Genomic DNA, 19,087 nt, shown 5'->3' on the forward strand with positions numbered 1-19,087 from the left:
AACTTGTTTTAAAACAACATATATTGTTGTAACCTTGTGATGGACCTGTTGTTGATGATCCGTACACGTTAATTTTGTACTCGGCATCACACATAGGATACCTACCTTCTGTGGACATGGAGCTCGTGACTTCAGTCGAACAACATAACGAGTCTAAAGTTAAAGCTACAAACCCAAAATATATATTTGTATATATATTTTATATATACAACACATCAATGATATCTTTCTGACTTACAGAACATCCGTATACCCCCAAGTCGAAGTACTTGTACTTAAAGGCTTGAACAAGAATCAATAAACTTTTTACATTCTTACATAAAAACTTGACAATTCTGGTTCAGACTGTAACCTGAAAGTAGGACACAGGGAGTTGAATTTAGGCGTAGTGTATGACCCATCAAATAAGCTCTCAAAGATCAACTTATATGCCGATTCCGTTAAGTGCAATCCATCCCAATTAACATACGTATCGGGTTGATCACAATAAGTCGAATCAGGGTCAGCACATTCTACCGACGGGTTGTAGTTGAAAGGCCCTCCACCACCACAACATGCTTTTAGAGCACCATTTGTGAATCCTACCACATTTCAAAATCTTATGAGCCTTCAACATAAATGTAAGTAAAATATTCATTCCAACTATGCACATATCGTTACCAGTTATCCGAATTCTAAAGTTCAAAATGGACTTACTGTTCATTTTGGACAGTTTAGTCTTTTTACATTTTTTTTTTTTAATTTATTAAGGAACATTAGACTAGGCAGTATTAAAAAAAAATCCATTAAAAAATATATCATTTGTGATTGTACGTAAGATGTAAGATGTATTTTAAGCATAGGCAAATTGGAGTTAAAATGTAAGATAACATTATAATTGTGTAACATATTGAAATAAATATTCTATACTCCAATACTTTTAAACGCTTTTGCTCCACCTCCAAATAATAGGTTTAAGCTCTGTCCCTGATTTTAGGTCTAGAGTTGTAGTGCCATTGCTAAAACAATGACAGCATCAATAGTGGTATAATAAGTGATGTACCATATTTATTTGGAGACCGGAAAAATTGCATAGCAGCATTGTAGTAGTCGGCATATATGACATTAACTTCAGGATGAACTTCTCGGATATGATTTAATTCTTTTTGAAGAAGTTCGTTATGGTACTCAGCAAATTTGTTTAACCGCGTAATGCAGCCAGTTGTATTATCATATTCAACAATGTTAGTTCCATAGAAGATCGTTAGATAAGCGGCAGAGCATCCGATTGGTAGGTTTCCTGGTACCACAAGGGTCTTGGCACCTAGTTCAACAAGTTCCTGTAATTTTGGAAATAACATTGAATTTTTTTTTGAAAGGCAAGCCCCCCAAAGTGTAGCAAGTGAGGATTGAACTTGGGTCCCTTTGGAACTTTCCAAGCATCCTACCACCAAGCCAACCCCTTGGGGTTAGAAATAACATTGAATTAAATAGTTTTATAAAAATTATTTGAGTTTGTATGAATATATGTATATATACTTGGTTACTTACATTGACAGTTGAGATGATGGCCTTAATAACAGAGGGAATATATGCTTCAACATCATCTATTGATTTTCCAGCAGTAAATGCATGGTTATAATCGTTTCCTCCGATTTCACCCATGAGAATTAAAGAGTTTCCGATTAAGTTTTTGCAATCTGCAATATATTGTTATGTCATTAATCGTTTATAAACACTTTGGTCAAAATATATATTAACCAAGATATTATAGTATATTAGAAATTTGTTTTCACTTTTGAATATACAAAATTTATAGTATAATGTTACCAAATGGCTCTTGGCGTAGTAATACAAGAGAAACCTTAATCAAAGAGGTTCAATGTTCAAGTTTCATTAAATTTTAATATTCGTAGTGATTGTGGTTGTGTATAATATGCAAAATTCATTTATATCCAACATCTATTAAACCAAATAAAAAAAAAAGTAACTAGTGAAATAACCCGTGAAATCACGGTTTTGTTTAAACGAAACAGTTAGTTGTATATTTTAGGTATTAAGTGAATTTAAACGCTAAAGTCATTTAATTTAATGACCCGGCGGATTTCAACTAAGAAACTTTTGGTTGTTTTTACAAACACATTGATGTACTTAACTTGGTCGGAATAAATGAACTACATTTATTCTCTCACCATCATCTTCCAATTTTTATCACAATTACTATTTTCTTTGTCATAAAAGCCTACATTAAAACCTTTTATTGAGACGTTTATTTCGCATACATATGTAACGTAATTAATCTGGTAAAGAGAACACATATTTGAATTTGAATAATAATATATAATAATTAATAAAATTAATGAGAGTGAATTTTTATCCCGAAAAATATGAAATAAATAAATAAGTAGATTTAATTTAATTAGTCAATAATTAGATTAATGACATCACCTTAAGGGCTTAGATTTTTTTCTTTTTCTTTTTAATTTTTTCTTAACAAAGCAATTAGTTTAATAATGACATCATCAATATAAGATTTTAATAAAAATTATAGATAGATTATAGATTATAGATATGTATTAGTAATATTACGTTGTATTACCTAACTAGGTTTTGAGCCCGTGCGTTGCACGGCTACTCAAAATCCGTTTTAAATAAGTCATGTGTGTATGAACATAATACAATAATAGGACATGTGTGTATGAATAAATTTCTGTAGTTTTTCTGATGATCGTAGTAGTATAGAGGAGTAGGGATCAAATAGGAATTAAAATGTGTAAAATCGGGTTTAGTGAAGTTTTAAAATTAAATGGACACATATAATAGTTTTAGTATTTAATTTGGGTATATATGATCTTATATGATTTACTTGAGTATATATGTGATTTTAAAAGTTGATAAGGGTATATATGAATAATTGTGACATGTGGAAATTACACTTGGCTTAATATACAATATTTAAGGAGCTAATGACATGTAACCTAATCAAATCTCTCTTTTAGATTTGAGCTTGTGCGTTACACGGTTGCTCAAAAACCATTTCAAATAGCGTTAACCTGCAATATTCTAGTTCAACCGATTTATCAATTTCTATATACATTGTTGAATTTGAACATTGCAAACTGAAATGAGAATCACACCTATCTAAAAACATATAACTAATAATCAATTACTAATGATTATACATTATGATGATCAACATACAAAGTAGTATAGTATTCTAAGTGCCAATATAAACTTGGCAATCTAGAAGTTAAATTTCTGGATTTCTTATAAGTGACAGTAGGTTATTGAGGGTATAAAAAATTCAACGTAAGCTTTGTGTACTAATGCATAATGTATAATTATTCCTAAAAAAATGCATATCAGTTGTTTATTGGGGATTTTAAATACCATTGATAATGATTTGACTAATTCGTTCCTAAATGTACTAATTAACTAATTTTAATATTTTTAATAGGATTTATTTTATTGAAATCAGAAATTGTTAGAACTTAACATGTGTAAATTCCACATGGCGTAATATTCTATTAATAAGGTGGTAATGACATGTAGGCTATTTTAATCTCTTATATATATAAGTATATAGATATATAGATAGATATAGATAGAAGCTCATCAAAATTAACCAATAAATATATAAATAAATGTCAAAGCACTTTTCGGATGTGTTTGGACTTTTTCTTTCTTGGTTTGACTACTAAATTGTATCTTTGCATTAAAATGATAATGTATAACATTAAAAATTGGGGAGTGATATGTACACAACTCTTTTTATTATATACACAACTAACATGCTTTACAGTGTTGTACTGTACAATACTGTAAAACATGTTGGTTGTGTACATAACAAAAAGAGATTGTGTACATATCATCACCCTTAAAAATTATTCTCCGAAACGATGAAAATTTTGCGAGAAAACTACTCCGGAGTCACTTTCGATGATGATGACATGACTGATGTAAAATTATAATCTTAAATTAATTTTTTTTTTTGTTGATAAACTACTGTTTAAAAAATTTATACAAAAACTTAAGATAAAACTGTACTTCGTTATATGCTAACTATAAGCTCGGTCGTTGTCATATATATAATATACCATTTATTTTGTTACATTTTTAGTATTTAGATTTTCTTTATATGGCTTTACCTCAATTTTCGGCTCATTTAATTTGGTAATTAATTAATTGCTCCAAGGGACTTAAAAGATTCATGTGTGGATTTCAGGTGAAAAAGAAGCATTCGCATTTGAGAGAAGTTGTTGGGTAGGCCCATCTCACATCTCATTGGTGAAAACACCATCAAATTTTGTCCAAATACAACTAAATGTACTTTTTTTTTGAGGATTTTTATTTTTATATTTACAAGAGATAATTAAAGTTATTTAGGTGAATATGAATATACTAGACCCGTGAATTCACGGGTTTGTTTAAAAGAAACAATTTAGTGACATGTTTTAAGTATTAACAGAATGTAAATGCTAAAATCATTTATTTCAATGACCTGTTCGACTAAAAAACTCGTCATTGTTTTTACAAATATATAGAGTTTAATTATTTTCGCATACATATGTTCGACTAAAAAACTCGTCATTTTCGCATACATATGTAACGTAATTAATCTCGTAAAGATAATTCATATTTGAATATTAATAATATAATATTTATAATTACAATTACTATAATAAAAATAAATAATAATAATAAAGTTTGCTCAAAGTTGAGTATTTATATTTTTAATAATGATTATTAGTAATAATAAATGGCTTTTAATTTTTTTTAGAAATTAAAAATACAATTACTATATAAAGATTGTACAATATGCTTTAAAATTTGTAAAAATGTTGGTATTTTGTTGAAGATTATTATTTCCTTTTATAAAAGATTTCGTATTATTTTTTTAATTAAATTTAATATAAATAATGACATCATCAAAGATGTTTTAATTTTTTTTTATTTTAAATTATTTTTATCCTTAAAAAATATTTATTTATGACATCTTTATTTTAGAGATTTAATATTAAGTATACATTAGGAAACGAACATATTTTAATTAACATTGTATTGTTTAATCCAACAATGGAGTTGATGTGTCATATAAAGCAACTTTTGAGCCTATCATTATCTTAGGCGAGTAAAAACAAAATTGTAAAGTTAAATGGATAAGGTTGAGATTAAAATTTGTTGTTTAATAGTAAAACTATAAACAACACCAAAGAGGGAGGATCGGAAATATATTAAAATATACTCTCTCCGTCCCATTATAAGTGCTCACTTACTTTTTGCACACAGTTTTAGAAAATCTCACTAACTTCATTCTCCACTAATCAGAAATTTTCTCTCTCCAGAATAATTTCTTCTCATTGGTTGAAATTACAATATGGACACTTGTAATGGGACATCCCAAAATGAAATTGTGGACACTTGCGGTGGGACGGAGGGAGTACAATTTAATTTTTATTGACAACTAAATAAGATTAGACACACTTACCGCCTAAAAATATTGCGTTGGATATGTTGGTACATCTTATCTTATTCTTATTGATTAGAGTGTGGTAATCAAATTGATTAGGACAATTCACCACTAAAGATGCATCACCCTCATTTTCTTAACATGATCAGCAAATTTACAAGAAAATTCTTAACAAGTTTTATTTAAAACACCAAGTATTATGAAACATCATGAAAAGTGTGATATGATAACGTGTATTCAATGTTTTAAAAAACAGTTTGACCAAGCCAGTTCGATTAACAAACTCTGAATTGAGGGATTACCGGTTTACTTGGTACATATTTCCCCCCCCCCCCCCCCCCCCCCCCCCCCCCCCCCTCAAACGGTGATATCCGCATCACCCAGAGATGAGTTAACCACCATCCCGATCATATGCCACTCATACATACGTTAGGAGAAAACCCAATTCACGACGATATTCACGATCTGTGAGTGAACCACAAACAATTATGCATTTACGTTCAAAAATAAGTATATTAACATGTATTTAAAATTATGTATTCGGATAAACGAGTACACCGTTGGAGTTGCTCAAACGGATATCACGAACTTACAGACAGATTTTACCCATTGTGGGTATGATATATCCAAGACTTGTCAATGGAAATTTTACCATACACGTACTCATGGTTGAAGTTTTTGAATTTATTTGCTCATTACGAGTATAAGGACTCGCGAGTGACAACATTTTTTCGCCATTACCATCCTATTCGGTTCAAATACTCCTACGGGTTGAACCAGAACCACACCTGATCACTTTTAACACTGATTTTTAATACACTGTGTCTCTCGTTTCGTTTTTTTGGGCGAAAATACGAGAAACATTTTATAAATAAAATGAAGTTAATCAAAAAGATGAATCCTCCTAAAACATATAAACAAACTACCGAACTAAACTTAACAAGAAACCTGACTTAAGCCATAATACAACAAAAGCAAGATCAAAGTCAACAATACAAACACCTTAAACAAACTAAACCGAAAAAGAGGAGATGCCAACCAATCAAAACGAAGATCGAAAGATTAAAAATCATCAATAGCAGGAGATGAAGAAGCAGTAACAAACACGAAATCAAGCATCCTTAATAAATTCTGTGAAGGATTCCATTTCCGCTTCCTGAACCGACCTCTTCTTACTTTAGAAGTGTCTTTTTTTACGTATTCAATATTTAATTCAATTACTTGTACTATTGACCTATTGACCTATTACTACAGCTATTGAATTACTCCATTAATTATTCATTTAGTAAACGGTGACGTGATATAATTATTAACGCGTCTTTGACAAACAATATATAATAGGGAGAAAGAATTTTTAACCTTAAACGTTAGAATTATCGTTAATAATGATACCGCAGCCCGCATGCGCATGTAACATACACACGGACATGCGCTATGGTGCGCATGCGGGGTGCTCTCATGCGTCATGCGGCATGCGGATCCGTATCTGGTCCCTTTACGGCGGTTGAGCAAATATCTTTTCCATAATTATATCCGTGATTCGGGGGAGATGGTTATGGAAACGATTATCACTATCCTATGACGATTCTAGAATTAGGGTTTGCCTATAAATACAAACCCTAATCGTCGTTAGCAACACACCACGTTACGTAGCCATCTTCTACCACACATCCTACGTAACTTACATCCTCTATCATCTTCTAAAGGTTAACAGGTGAGTTCTTTATTAACTGGTACCTACAACCTTGCTTGGGGCCTTCTGATCGACGGACGTCATCGAAGGTGGACTTAATCACTTGGCCACCCCGCCGACATCATCATGTCGGCCAGGGTTATTCACGGTAGCCGGACCGGAGAGCCACGTTCTAAGATCCTTAAACCCCTCATTTACGTTGAGCAAGCATGTTAAGACCCCTCGGTTAAAATATGCTTGATCAAGTGGTGCTTTCATTGAGAAAAAAAAAAAAAAAAAATCTTACCGAATACTTCGTATATAAATAAGTACTTCGTAATCATATTAATAATTAATAATTAATAACTTAACTAATAACTAATTGGTATGTACATCTTTATCTATGTTTGACGATAACCTTAAATGACACTTTTAAGGAAATCTGTAGAAAAAAAAATCTACATACTCCATTGACACAAATTTTATGTTAAAAAGAATATATCTATGATAGTTCCTCAAATACACTCTAAATAATTACGGAGTACTTGTAGCACCGCTATCTTCTCATATAAACTATAATAAAACCAAAAAATAATTTAGATACTACGAGTAATATTTTGGATAAATGACATATACCCGGTGAATTTTATTAATAAAATAGAAGCACAAATAGCTAATCCGTATAAGAGTGCTCCCAATGATGACAGAGTTTCTTCCAGGACTAACCAATCATTCAGCGCCACATCAGCACCTCCATCCCACTTCCTTCCCAGGACTAAACCGAGGACTAAACACTCTCAACAGTGACACTCCTTCCTCACCCACCATATTAATTAATTAAACAATTGTACAAGACCACTAGCAAAAAGTACCACAAAATTCAGCACACTTCCGTCCTGAAATGTGATTAAAATAGACGAACATAGAGATGAGGGAGCTGGGCGAAGGGCTGGGCGGGGGCGGGGTGGTGGGCGGATTCATGCCATCAACTTCTTGCTGGGCGGACTCCTGGGCTGGCTCCTGGACGAGCTGTTGGGAGCAGCCTAAGACATGCCTTAAAGCTAGACAACAAAACACAAATGGACACGCAAGAAGCACAAGAACACAACTCGAGCCCACAAGCACCAACACAAGGACTTGACCTCATATAATATAAGATATTACAGGTTATGAAATAGCAACAACTTTAACGATATTACAAGTTGCACAATATATATTCATGGAAGAGTTCGCGTAGCGGTCTAAGAGTTGCAGTTTAAAAATTAAAAATTGAATAACACATTTATTTCTTAACGGTTTTTCGACGCCATCCAGAAAGGATTGAACCACCTTAGGGATCATTACCACACACGCACGCTGCAGAGAAAACTCACCCGGAAATCGGGAAGTGAAAACCCTAAGGAGATTTAAACCCGGAAATATCCACAAAGTTTGGCTCTCCTAGGATTCGAACCCGGGACAAAGTCCTCAAAGTATAAATATTAAGAGTAATAAGTTATTGAAATGAATAAATATGAATAAATCTGAGAGTTTATTAATAACAATAAACTAGTTATTTGTTGTAGTATAAAAAAAGTTTCGACGGAAAAAGTAATTTCAAAAAGCATTGAAAAAGACATGCTTTTTTACAAAAGAATATACTAATTCTGGTATTCTGGTACATTAGGTAAATACTAAATACACATACGGAGTAGTAAATATAAAATTGTAAAGTTAGTGTTTTAAAATACTCAATAAATAATAATCTTCAAACATAACTTTACATAGTTCGGCGTAAAAGAAATCAAATAAATGTAACCACTTCGGTTTCAACATTTAATCACCCTAAAATTACAGCTTAGCTCGCTCAATTGATTTTTTTTTTTCTTTTTCTTTTTGGTATGAGCTCTGTTTTAATATTATAAAATGAAAACAAAAATGCACTTAAAATTCAAGAAAATGGTTTTCCTCAAAAATTGTATATACTCCGTAAGTTATAATTAACGTTTTGATTTATGCCTGATCAATTTATCATTTCATTTATATTTATATGATACTAAAAGAAAGAAAAGAGAAATATTTAATCATTTTTCATTAGGTATGACTTATAATTACCTGAAACAGAGGAGCAAATAGAAGGCAAGGATTGTTTAAACCACCCCAACTGAACTCCCAAAGACGCATTCGTCATAGTATTAACAACTCCTCTCGCTTCATGAAACGACGAATCTAACGCCGTCGCACCTGCCACCGCGTAATTCACACCTTGTCCTAACCCCGTCACAATGTTGCTGCCTTGTGACGGTGGTATCAACGGCAGCCCAAGACTCTCAGCTTCAACAATAAACAAGAAAAAACATTTAATCTAAAGGAAAAAAACATGTAACAAAATAATGAACATAGCTTTAACTTAACTTATATGCATTATGCATACCTAAAAAATCGATAACTAAACGGCCGTTAGAGCAACGTCCGGTCGGTTTATGAAAAAACGTTTCGCCATAAGGTGGAAACAAAAAATGTGGTGTTGGGCCGTTTGATTTAGTTGAGAGTAGTTTTAAGTTTCCAGTGTCAGCTAACGAGTCGCCAAAGCTTATAATTGAAGTATAACATCCATTAACATTAATAATGTTAATATTTAATAAAATTGTTACAATGAGAATAAAGGTTAAAAAATTGGCCATTGAGAATGGAAAAGGGTTTGGACAGAAAAATGTGGTAAACCAAGTTGATCAAAAGCTTGGTTGGTGATCTATCTATCTTACACATCTTTATATAGGAAGGGAGAGTTTTCTTGCAATAAAATTATTATTATTATTATTATATATCTTTCTTTTTAAATTAAATAAATATATAAAAAGGGATAATTGGAATGTGACATGGGTCTTGCAATGATAGTATTTAAAAATTTGGTTAATTGCCGTTGTATGTAGTTGTGAATTCCATATGCGTAGTGGAAGGTGGTAGGTGATCTGGTCCAATTTAGGTTCAAAAAATTTCTTCAAAAGGTTACCCATTTAATTCACACAGATTAAGATTATTAAAGATTTATCGAAATACTAGTTCGCCGGTTTCATTTAATGTTATATACTGTATTAATTAAATTATATTTCATTAAAACTATAAATTGTTAAAAATTGAGGTAGGTTAATCTTTTGTTTATGCAATAAAGCTTAATTAATGACAACTTTTACGTATACTTCATTAAAGAATATGTTTTTTTTCTTTCTATTCTTACTCTCTATTCGAGCATACCAATCTTAAAACGACAATTTATTTTGCAAACTGTCTGAAGTCGTTCAAAGTGAACTTGTGTGACCATAAAGCAGGTTTTTTTTTAATATTCTATGAATTCGAACTCCTAAATTCTCTTTCTACTTTAATGAAAAACCTAAATTTACACTCTAACTACCCACTTATAATTCCATCTTATGATTCATTACATAATTGAAGATGTTGATAAATGAGCAATAATCATTTAATAAAACATGAGACATTTATAATAAGTTTTTTTTTTTTTTTGGCAAAAAACTATAACTTTATAAAACTCGAGTTTCATACAAAAAATGAAAATCCGCAACAAGGATACAAACAGAGGCAACGAGGCCCTCACCAGAATAAACAACCACTACAAGAAACCTAACATGCTAGTAACAAAGAATTAAGAAACTAAAAAACTAAATCAAACAACCTAACTGAAAATCGAAACAGATACTTGATAAACCATCAACGTTAACCTTTAATAACCTTAAACCCCTTCCTCACTATTTGTTTCGTAAGCGCCTTCGAATTAAGCAGTTTACCTTCCACCCTTATACATCCTTCAAGATCTTTCGCCACCTCATCAAAAAAACTAGTAGCAATACCCGATGTCTTACCTTCATCTAGGTCCATCAAACCAGGCACAGTCCCATCAAGACTCCCAAACCCACACCTGCCTCTCGACCCATCTCCAGTCCCTGTCTTTTTTGACCCAAATCGACCTGAGGACAACCATCATCCTCCACCACCAGGTTGCAACCGGATGAACAGCATAAACACCATTCACTTCCAGAAAATCAGGAACACGATCCGAACCACAAACCCCATTATCCATTTTGTAATTTTCCAAAACCACATCATCATCCCCTAAACTTAAACAACGAGCCCTTTTGCGACTGCGAAAACCATGAGAATCTAAAGCCGCTTGAACCTTGTCTACAGAAAACGTAACCGAGGAAGACCGATCTAAGCCCAAGCCTGCACATTTAGTATATATACACCCAATGCTTTTTGATATGACCGAAATAGACGGTTTTATTTATGCAGTGTCGTTAGGCCGCAAGGCGTCAGAATCAGCTATCGAGAGGGAGAGTAATAGTTTTAAATTTATATTTAGCGGGGTCAAAATTGTACTACTCCTTATTATGGTGAGTAAGGGAAGTATGACCTACGGTCGAATTTTTAAGATATCAGTAGAATCGAACCTAATATTATAATTTAAGATAATCCTAAAGTGAAGGAGTAGTTGTGTATTACCTAATTTTGGGTTTTCTAGCTTAAAAGATAAAATAAAGTAAATGCGATAAAATTTGTAATTAAGATAAGTTTATAGCAAGTGCATACTATGATTTCGTTAGTTACTTTGCTGAGATTATGGAATGCTGGCTCAAGAATAGGTAGTGACCTTGTATTCACTTCACTGGTCCTACCGCCCTTGTCATAAGAAATGTCACTGGGTAATGCGTTAGGCTTGAAGATTCTGAATAGTCAGCAACGTCCTTTACCCCCGACGCCTGTGCAGTCTGACTACAGGCATACACGTTCAAACGGCTCATCCAATTGAGCGACTCGGTTGGGTGACGTATTAACATTCCACACAGATCTAAACTTTCTTAAGCACAATGAGTACAATGTATGCCATATCAGAGAGACGTGATGTGTTTCAATGCCTTCGTTAATGATTGGGTTTAAAAAGATAGTTAGGCCCTTAGACAGAGTTCAACCATAAAGAACACCATGGCCAAGTCGGTTTGACTTCCATGAACACGTTCGGTTATCCTAACGGTCCATCCTTTATGTGTTTAAACAAACAATTCCTTAATTAACTAAGAATCCCTCAAGCGGGGTGCAATGCTTGAGACCGCGTTATGGTGAAGTGTACTAATCAGCACTGACCGGGTTCCAAGGCCTTACTTAGCAGAGGTACATCTTACTACAACAGTTGTGCTTCAGCATTCACGTACGAATTTTATATGCTTGGTGACAACACTAGCATGGTCTAGGACCTACAATGTAATATGGGTCTAGTTTGATGTTTCACTACGAAAGAGTCCTCAGTCGGAATCCAAGGCTCGGTGGACTTACTACAAATGGTGTGCCTCAGTCAAACTTACGTTGTGTCCGATAGACTTCTATTACCAAGGGGTGACACAGATAGTGTACTCTAAATCGGGGTTCGCGACTTCCCAATAACAGAGAGCCGATAACTACGTTCTATTAGCTGGAAAAGCGATTGAGTTTAAAGCATAATCGGAAAGCATTTCAACAACATACACAAAACATAACACTATTTCGGCATCAAAACTAACAACATCATAGCCTATACTAAAGATAACTACTCACTAATCATGGTAACAATATCACAAAGCATAATAATGAAAGACATTATATAAAGATAAATGATAGAAGTACCAGTAGATTAAACGAGTTCCGAATACAAAAGTGACAACTTCTAACTCCAGACTGCTCCTAATACAATCTTCGGTGTTCTTCTCCGGGTACTAGGTTTCCTGCACGGAGTCGAAGACCTTGAAAGTATGACTAATATTGTAGAAAGAGGGAGAGAGAGAGAGAGAGAGAGAGAGAGAGAGAGAGAAGTGAATTGAAGTGTGTATAAATGGATGACAAATTCCCTTTAAATAGACTTGAATTTTGGCTGCATACGGCTGGCAGGCCATATGGCCTGGCCATTTGACCAGGCAAGCCGTTTGCTTGGGTCGTATGCATGGCAGGTCGTATGGAAGTTCTTATGGCAAGCTGTATGGTGCCCCTGGTTTGCTGTTTTTCTTGGATCGTCTTGCTTGTTCTCGGGATCGTAACTTGGTTTTCAGAGTCGTAACTTGTCTTTCACCGTTTTCGCTCTAGAATCTTCGTTTTAGCTCTGATTCTCTTGATTCTTTTTGCACCGACTTCGTAATTGCTTGATCTTCACTTTTAACCAATAAAGTGAGTATTTTGGCAATAAAGCTTGGAACTTTATTGTTTTTGGGCCTCAATACTGGGATGAAAATGTGACTTTTTAGTCGATATCACTTTTGCCACCCGTATGAGGACCCGTATTCACCCGTATGAGGACCCGCATTCGGACCCGCATTCACCCGTATAATATACTTATTACCCCTTACATACTAAATGGCATGGGGATTTGTGTCGTTTTGGCACCTCCATGCCTTCCAAACGACAATGTCAAAGAAAAAAATATCTTCCCCCATAATTTAACCATTGTACAATTCCATCCCCCAAAACAAGGGTGTAAAACGTAAAATCATTATTTTAAGTAAAAAACATAAACAACATCCACCTAAAATTTTAACGGGCCGTTACTTCTCGCTCGCCGCGCATTGAATTTTTTCGACATCACCGTTCAACTCGAAATAATTTTACGAACACAAAGCAATTAACTATACACGAAACGGACGTTTTCCAAAAAACGCTAAATATTTCGGGCTATAATACATATACATATGCGTATAAGAAACAACCCAAACTAACTACATCATATTGATGGTTCCGTTTCCCATTATTACGCAATCTTCCTTACGTTAAAAATGCGCAGACCATTAGGTATATTAGGTACTAACCACGTGTATCCAAACACACACCTTAGTAAAGGGTTTTAAATTATAAATATATAACATTACGCTAATATGAATATGCAACCCGAAAGACCCGCAACATCGTGCGGTCCACTTTTACTAATTTATGATAATTATATCATCCATAGTGTACGAACAATAAATGTTGCTTACATCATGATGATGTCAGCATGACGTCAGCTACGTTGTCTCAATTTTTTTCTTTTTTTGAAATAAGTTTCGAACCAATTTTTAGGCCCAACGGAATGAAGCGGCCCACCATCTAGTTGAAAATATTACTTCTAATGCTATGTAGATGCTTATTTTAGGCCTTAGCCTATCTACGCCAGAAGGCACCGTCACCGTCTGCCAGAAGTCGCCAGCGTGTGAAGATGGTGGATGATAGGCAGGAAACCGCCAGGCAATCCGTCCGTTGGGCCTGCAACGGTTGCCTAACGAGTTCAGGTGGGTCCCACGAGCCATTTTCCTGTCTTTTTATTCACTAAATATTTGATTTAAATAATTATAATATAATAAAATTGAAAAAGTTAATATAGCCATTATGTTTTTTTTAAATCAATTAATTTTACACTATAAATACTCATACCTCATAACCATTTTACTCACTCAAACTATTACTTTCTCATATTTCACTGTTATAAACACAATAATGAGTAATTCTCAAAATTCCAATAGCGATATCGAAAGCCAACAGTCGGATTCCGATCTAGACTTGATTGAAGGCGGTTACAATGCGCTCAATGTACTCAACTCGCTCGATATGTTGGATGATGATAATGATTCTTAAAGAATTATTAGAAGACGTCACTTGAATAGAGATCGAATTTCTATTAGAAATCGTTTAATCAACGACCACTTTTCCGACGACCTAACTTTTCCAGGAGATTATCTCTGGACACGCTACCAAATGAGAAGGTTCTTATTTCTCCGTATTTCTTATGCTATTATTAATTACTCTACTAAACCATTACCTAGGTATTTTAAATTCTTTGAACAATGTTATGATTGTACCAACCGACTTGATTTTAATATTTATCAAAAATGTACATCGGCCATACGTCAATTGGCATACGAAATTTCACCCAATGCACATAGGCGGATCTTTGGGAGGGCATGGGTAGGCCATGACCCTCCCAAAATCTTTGTTTAATAACTTTGTAGAATCACACACAAATATCCATTTTGTCCGATGGCTTTTATTAAGATGCAAGATCAAAATATGGACTTTAAGATTTGGTCCAAGTTCAAATCTTGTACTCGATACTTTATTTATATTTCTGTTGTTTTTTTTTTAATTACTACTATATTAGTAATAAATGTATGATTATTCAACAATAATATATACATAAAATCTAAAAATTATTTCAAATTAAATATTTGTTCTATATGATATCTAATAAGCTACTTGATTTATATAAATATTCATCATATATTATGCTCAAGATTAATTTCAGAAAATTATGTTCAAAATCGGCCCCCTCAACAATCGTGTTCAAGATCCGCCACTGCCGATGCATTTGATAGCATACAGAATTGCACCTGATGCATTTGATGAATATTTACATATGGGCCGGCAAACTTTATCTGATTGTTTAGAGAACTTTTGTAAATGCATTGTGTATCTGTTTGCGGGTAAGTATTTAAGGAGACCTCCTGAAGATGACATTCGCCGATTGTGTGCTAAACACTCCGAAATGCAAGGTTTGCCGGGCATGTTAGGTAGTATTGATTACATGCATTGGCCTTGAAAAAATTGTTCGGTTGTGTGGAAAGTTCATTAAATGAGGGGGGATCACGAAGGACCAACAATATTGCTCGAGGCGATTGCATTGTACGATATGTGGATTTGGCACACTTTTTTGGTATAGCATGAAAGGACCCGTTCATATACATTATAAACGATTCACAATAGTTGATTACATTGCGAGGTATTTGACCTCTATATGATACATTTTACAAACATTGCATTCGTTTTTAAAAGACAATCTTTCTTTACATCAAAAATTGACAGGCATGCATACCATTTCATAATATCCACTATCCAACTATAAATTGATTTAATAATAATCTTTGATGAACTCAATGACTCGAATGCAACGTTCTTCGAAATATGCTATGAAAGACTCCAAGTAATATCTTTAAAATGAGCAAATGCACAGCGGAAGATTTCTTTAACACCTGAGAATAAACATGTTTTAAAGTGTCAACCAAAAGGTTGGTGAGTTCATTAGTTTATCATAATCATTTATTTCCATCATTTTAATAGACTACAAGAATTTCATTTCCAGTTCTCATAAATATACGTCCCATGCATAGAGACAAAAAAATAATCATTCATATGTTGAACACCTGGTAACCGACATTAACTAGATACATATAAGAATATCCCCTATCATTCCGGGATCCTCCTTCGGACATGATATAATTTCGAAGTACTAAAGCATCCGGTACTTTGGATGGGGTTTGTTAGGCCCAATAGATCTATCTTTAGGATTCGCGTCAATTAGGGTGTCTGTTCCCAAATTCTTAGATTACCAGACTTTAATAAAAAGGGGCATATTCGATTTCGATAATTCAACCATAGAATGTAGTTTCAATTACTTGAAATGAATGCGACATATTTTGGTCAAACGTCACGTTAAAGACTTATGACCACGTAACGGGACCTAAGTAGTCGGCGCCGTCAAACATGATTTGGTCAGGTCGCTACATTAGAATACATGTATAATACAAGAAAAGTTATCTAGGATAAGGTTAATATAGATTTTAATGAATTAATCCCGTAATCAAATTATCCATTTCTAACCAATATTGTTTTGCCCATAATTTCTTCGTTATAAATCCGTTTTGAGTGAATCAAATTGCTATGGTTTCATAACGAACTGTAATTTGTGAAACTAAACTGAAAAAGTGGTGGTTTATAGTCGGAGTTACAAGTTATAATTCATATTTGAAAGAGGTAGTCATTTCCGTCGAAAGAACGACATCTTGATGACCATTTTGAAAAACATACTTCAATTTTGAGTTTAACCATGATTTTTGGATATATTATCATGTTCATATGAAATATCATTTTCCCAAAAGAATAACTTTTAAATCAAGGATTATGATAGTTTTTAATTATCCAACCCAAAACAGCCCCCGGTTTTACTACGACGGCGTATGTCCGGTTTTACGGTGTTCTTCGTGTTTCCAAGTTTTAACTCATTAAGTTAGTATATCATATAGATATAAAACATGTGTTAAGTTGTTTTTAAAAGTCAAGTTGGAAGGATTAACTTTGTTTGCGAACAAGTTTAGAATTAACTAAACTATGTTCTAGTTTATAAACTCATATATAGATAGTTATAAACATATGAATTGAACAAGAGTTGAAGTAGAGTTTTTACCTCAAATTTAGAATGTAAAGTTGCTGGAAAGAAGTAGTAGAACAAAACTTGAGAGAGTTCTTGCAAGTGTGTGTGAAAAATTGGAAGTAAAATTTGGAAAATGAATGTGTAAAAATGAGTTAGAAATGGTGCTTATTTATAGGCTTGAAAATTTAGTTTTTAGTGAAAATATCTAAGATAAGTTAAAATGTATTAATTCATGGATGACATATTAAATTGATTAGGTCATGGATGACATATTACACAAATAATTGCAGATTTCTAAATACTTCTAGAAGCTGTGTATAATACGGGTAAAAATACCGTATGAATGCGAGTAGAATTCTTGAGGAAATTGAACGAAAATACGAGTATAGCTATCCTTTATATGTATTGGTATATTATAAAGTGTATTTAATACTTGTAAGGATGTATTTACACTCGTAATACTTTATATGTAAATACATTTTAACATAAGTTAATTACGTCGTTTAAATAGTAACATATATATTGTTCAAAAACTCTTTAAATTAGTAGTATGAAAATATATATATAATACTTTGTTAATATACTTAATGAGATATTTAATTATCATATTTTCAAGTTAAATCTATATATATAGACACACACACACACACACACACACACACATATAATTAATACAAGTTATGACGTTCGTGAATCGTAAGAATAAAAGGGTAGTCAACTGCTTATGTAAAATTCTTTCCGGAGGTTCAAGACTTATTAAAATTCATTGCTTATTAAGTCTAAATTATTAAATCATGTAAATAGTATAATCAAGTAGTCGAAAAAATCCAGGTCATCACAGTACCTACCCGTTAAAGAAATTTCGTCCCGAAATTTGAAGTAGTACCTATTCAATGGGCGGTGTTTGTAAACAGATGTGGATACTTCTATTTCATCTGGTCCTCTCTTTCCCAAGTGAACTCGGGACCTCTTCGAGCATTCCAACGAACCCTAACTATAGGTATGTTGCTTTGCTTGGGCTGTTCGACTTCACGGTCCATGATTTCGACAGGTTCTTCTATAAAATGCAGTTTCTCGTCGATTTGGATTTCTTCAAGAGGAACAGTGAGGTCTTCTTTTGCAAGGCATTTCCTTAGGTTCGATATGTGAAAGGTATTGTGTACTCCAGCAAGTTGTTGTGGTAGCTTAAGTCGATAAGCCACCGGTCCAATACGTTCGATGATCTTGAATGGTCCTACGTATCTTGGGTTCAATTTACCCCTCTTACCAAAGCGTATCACACCTTTCCAAGGTGAAACCTTTAACATAACCATGTCATCAACCTGAAATTCTAACGGCTTCCTTCGAACATCAGCATAGCTCTTTTGACGACTTTGGGCAGTCTTCAATCTCTCTTTGATTTGCACAATCTTTTCAGTAGTCTCCTGTATGATCTCGGGACCAGTCAGTTATCTGTCACCTACTTCATTCCAACAGATATGGGATCTACACTTTCTTCCATAAAGTGCTTCGAATGGTGCAGTATTAATACTCGTATGATAACTGTTGTTATACGAGAATTCTGTCAATGGTAAATATTTAACCCATCCGTTTCCGAAATCGATTACACATGCTCTAAGCATGTCTTTAAGAGTCTGAATGGTCCTTTCACTTTGCCCATCGGTTTAAGGATTATATGCAGTGCTCATAACCAGATGAGTCCCTAGTGCTTCATGTAGTGATTGCCAAAACCTTGACGTAAACCTACTGTCGCGATGGGATATAATGGAGATAG

The 19,087-nt window shown here is 33.6% G+C and overlaps 1 protein-coding gene across 1 annotated transcript; it reads right to left on the reverse strand.

Annotated features, from left to right (window-relative positions):
- Positions 1-150: 150 nt before the first annotated feature.
- LOC139862074 (GDSL esterase/lipase At1g28580-like) lies at positions 151-9,828 on the reverse strand. Its single transcript, XM_071850624.1, has 5 exons — positions 9,535-9,828; positions 9,216-9,434; positions 1,531-1,679; positions 1,043-1,319; positions 151-581 (listed from the first exon to the last, which is right to left on the reverse strand). Exons 1-5 carry the CDS (start codon positions 9,782-9,784, stop codon positions 307-309), a joined length of 1,170 nt encoding a protein of 389 aa, XP_071706725.1. The 5' UTR covers positions 9,785-9,828; the 3' UTR covers positions 151-306.
- Between the last annotated feature and the right edge of the window lie 9,259 nt (positions 9,829-19,087).

Source organism: Rutidosis leptorrhynchoides, chromosome 8, assembly GCF_046630445.1.
Source record: "Rutidosis leptorrhynchoides isolate AG116_Rl617_1_P2 chromosome 8, CSIRO_AGI_Rlap_v1, whole genome shotgun sequence".
Taxonomy (NCBI): domain Eukaryota; kingdom Viridiplantae; phylum Streptophyta; class Magnoliopsida; order Asterales; family Asteraceae; genus Rutidosis; species Rutidosis leptorrhynchoides.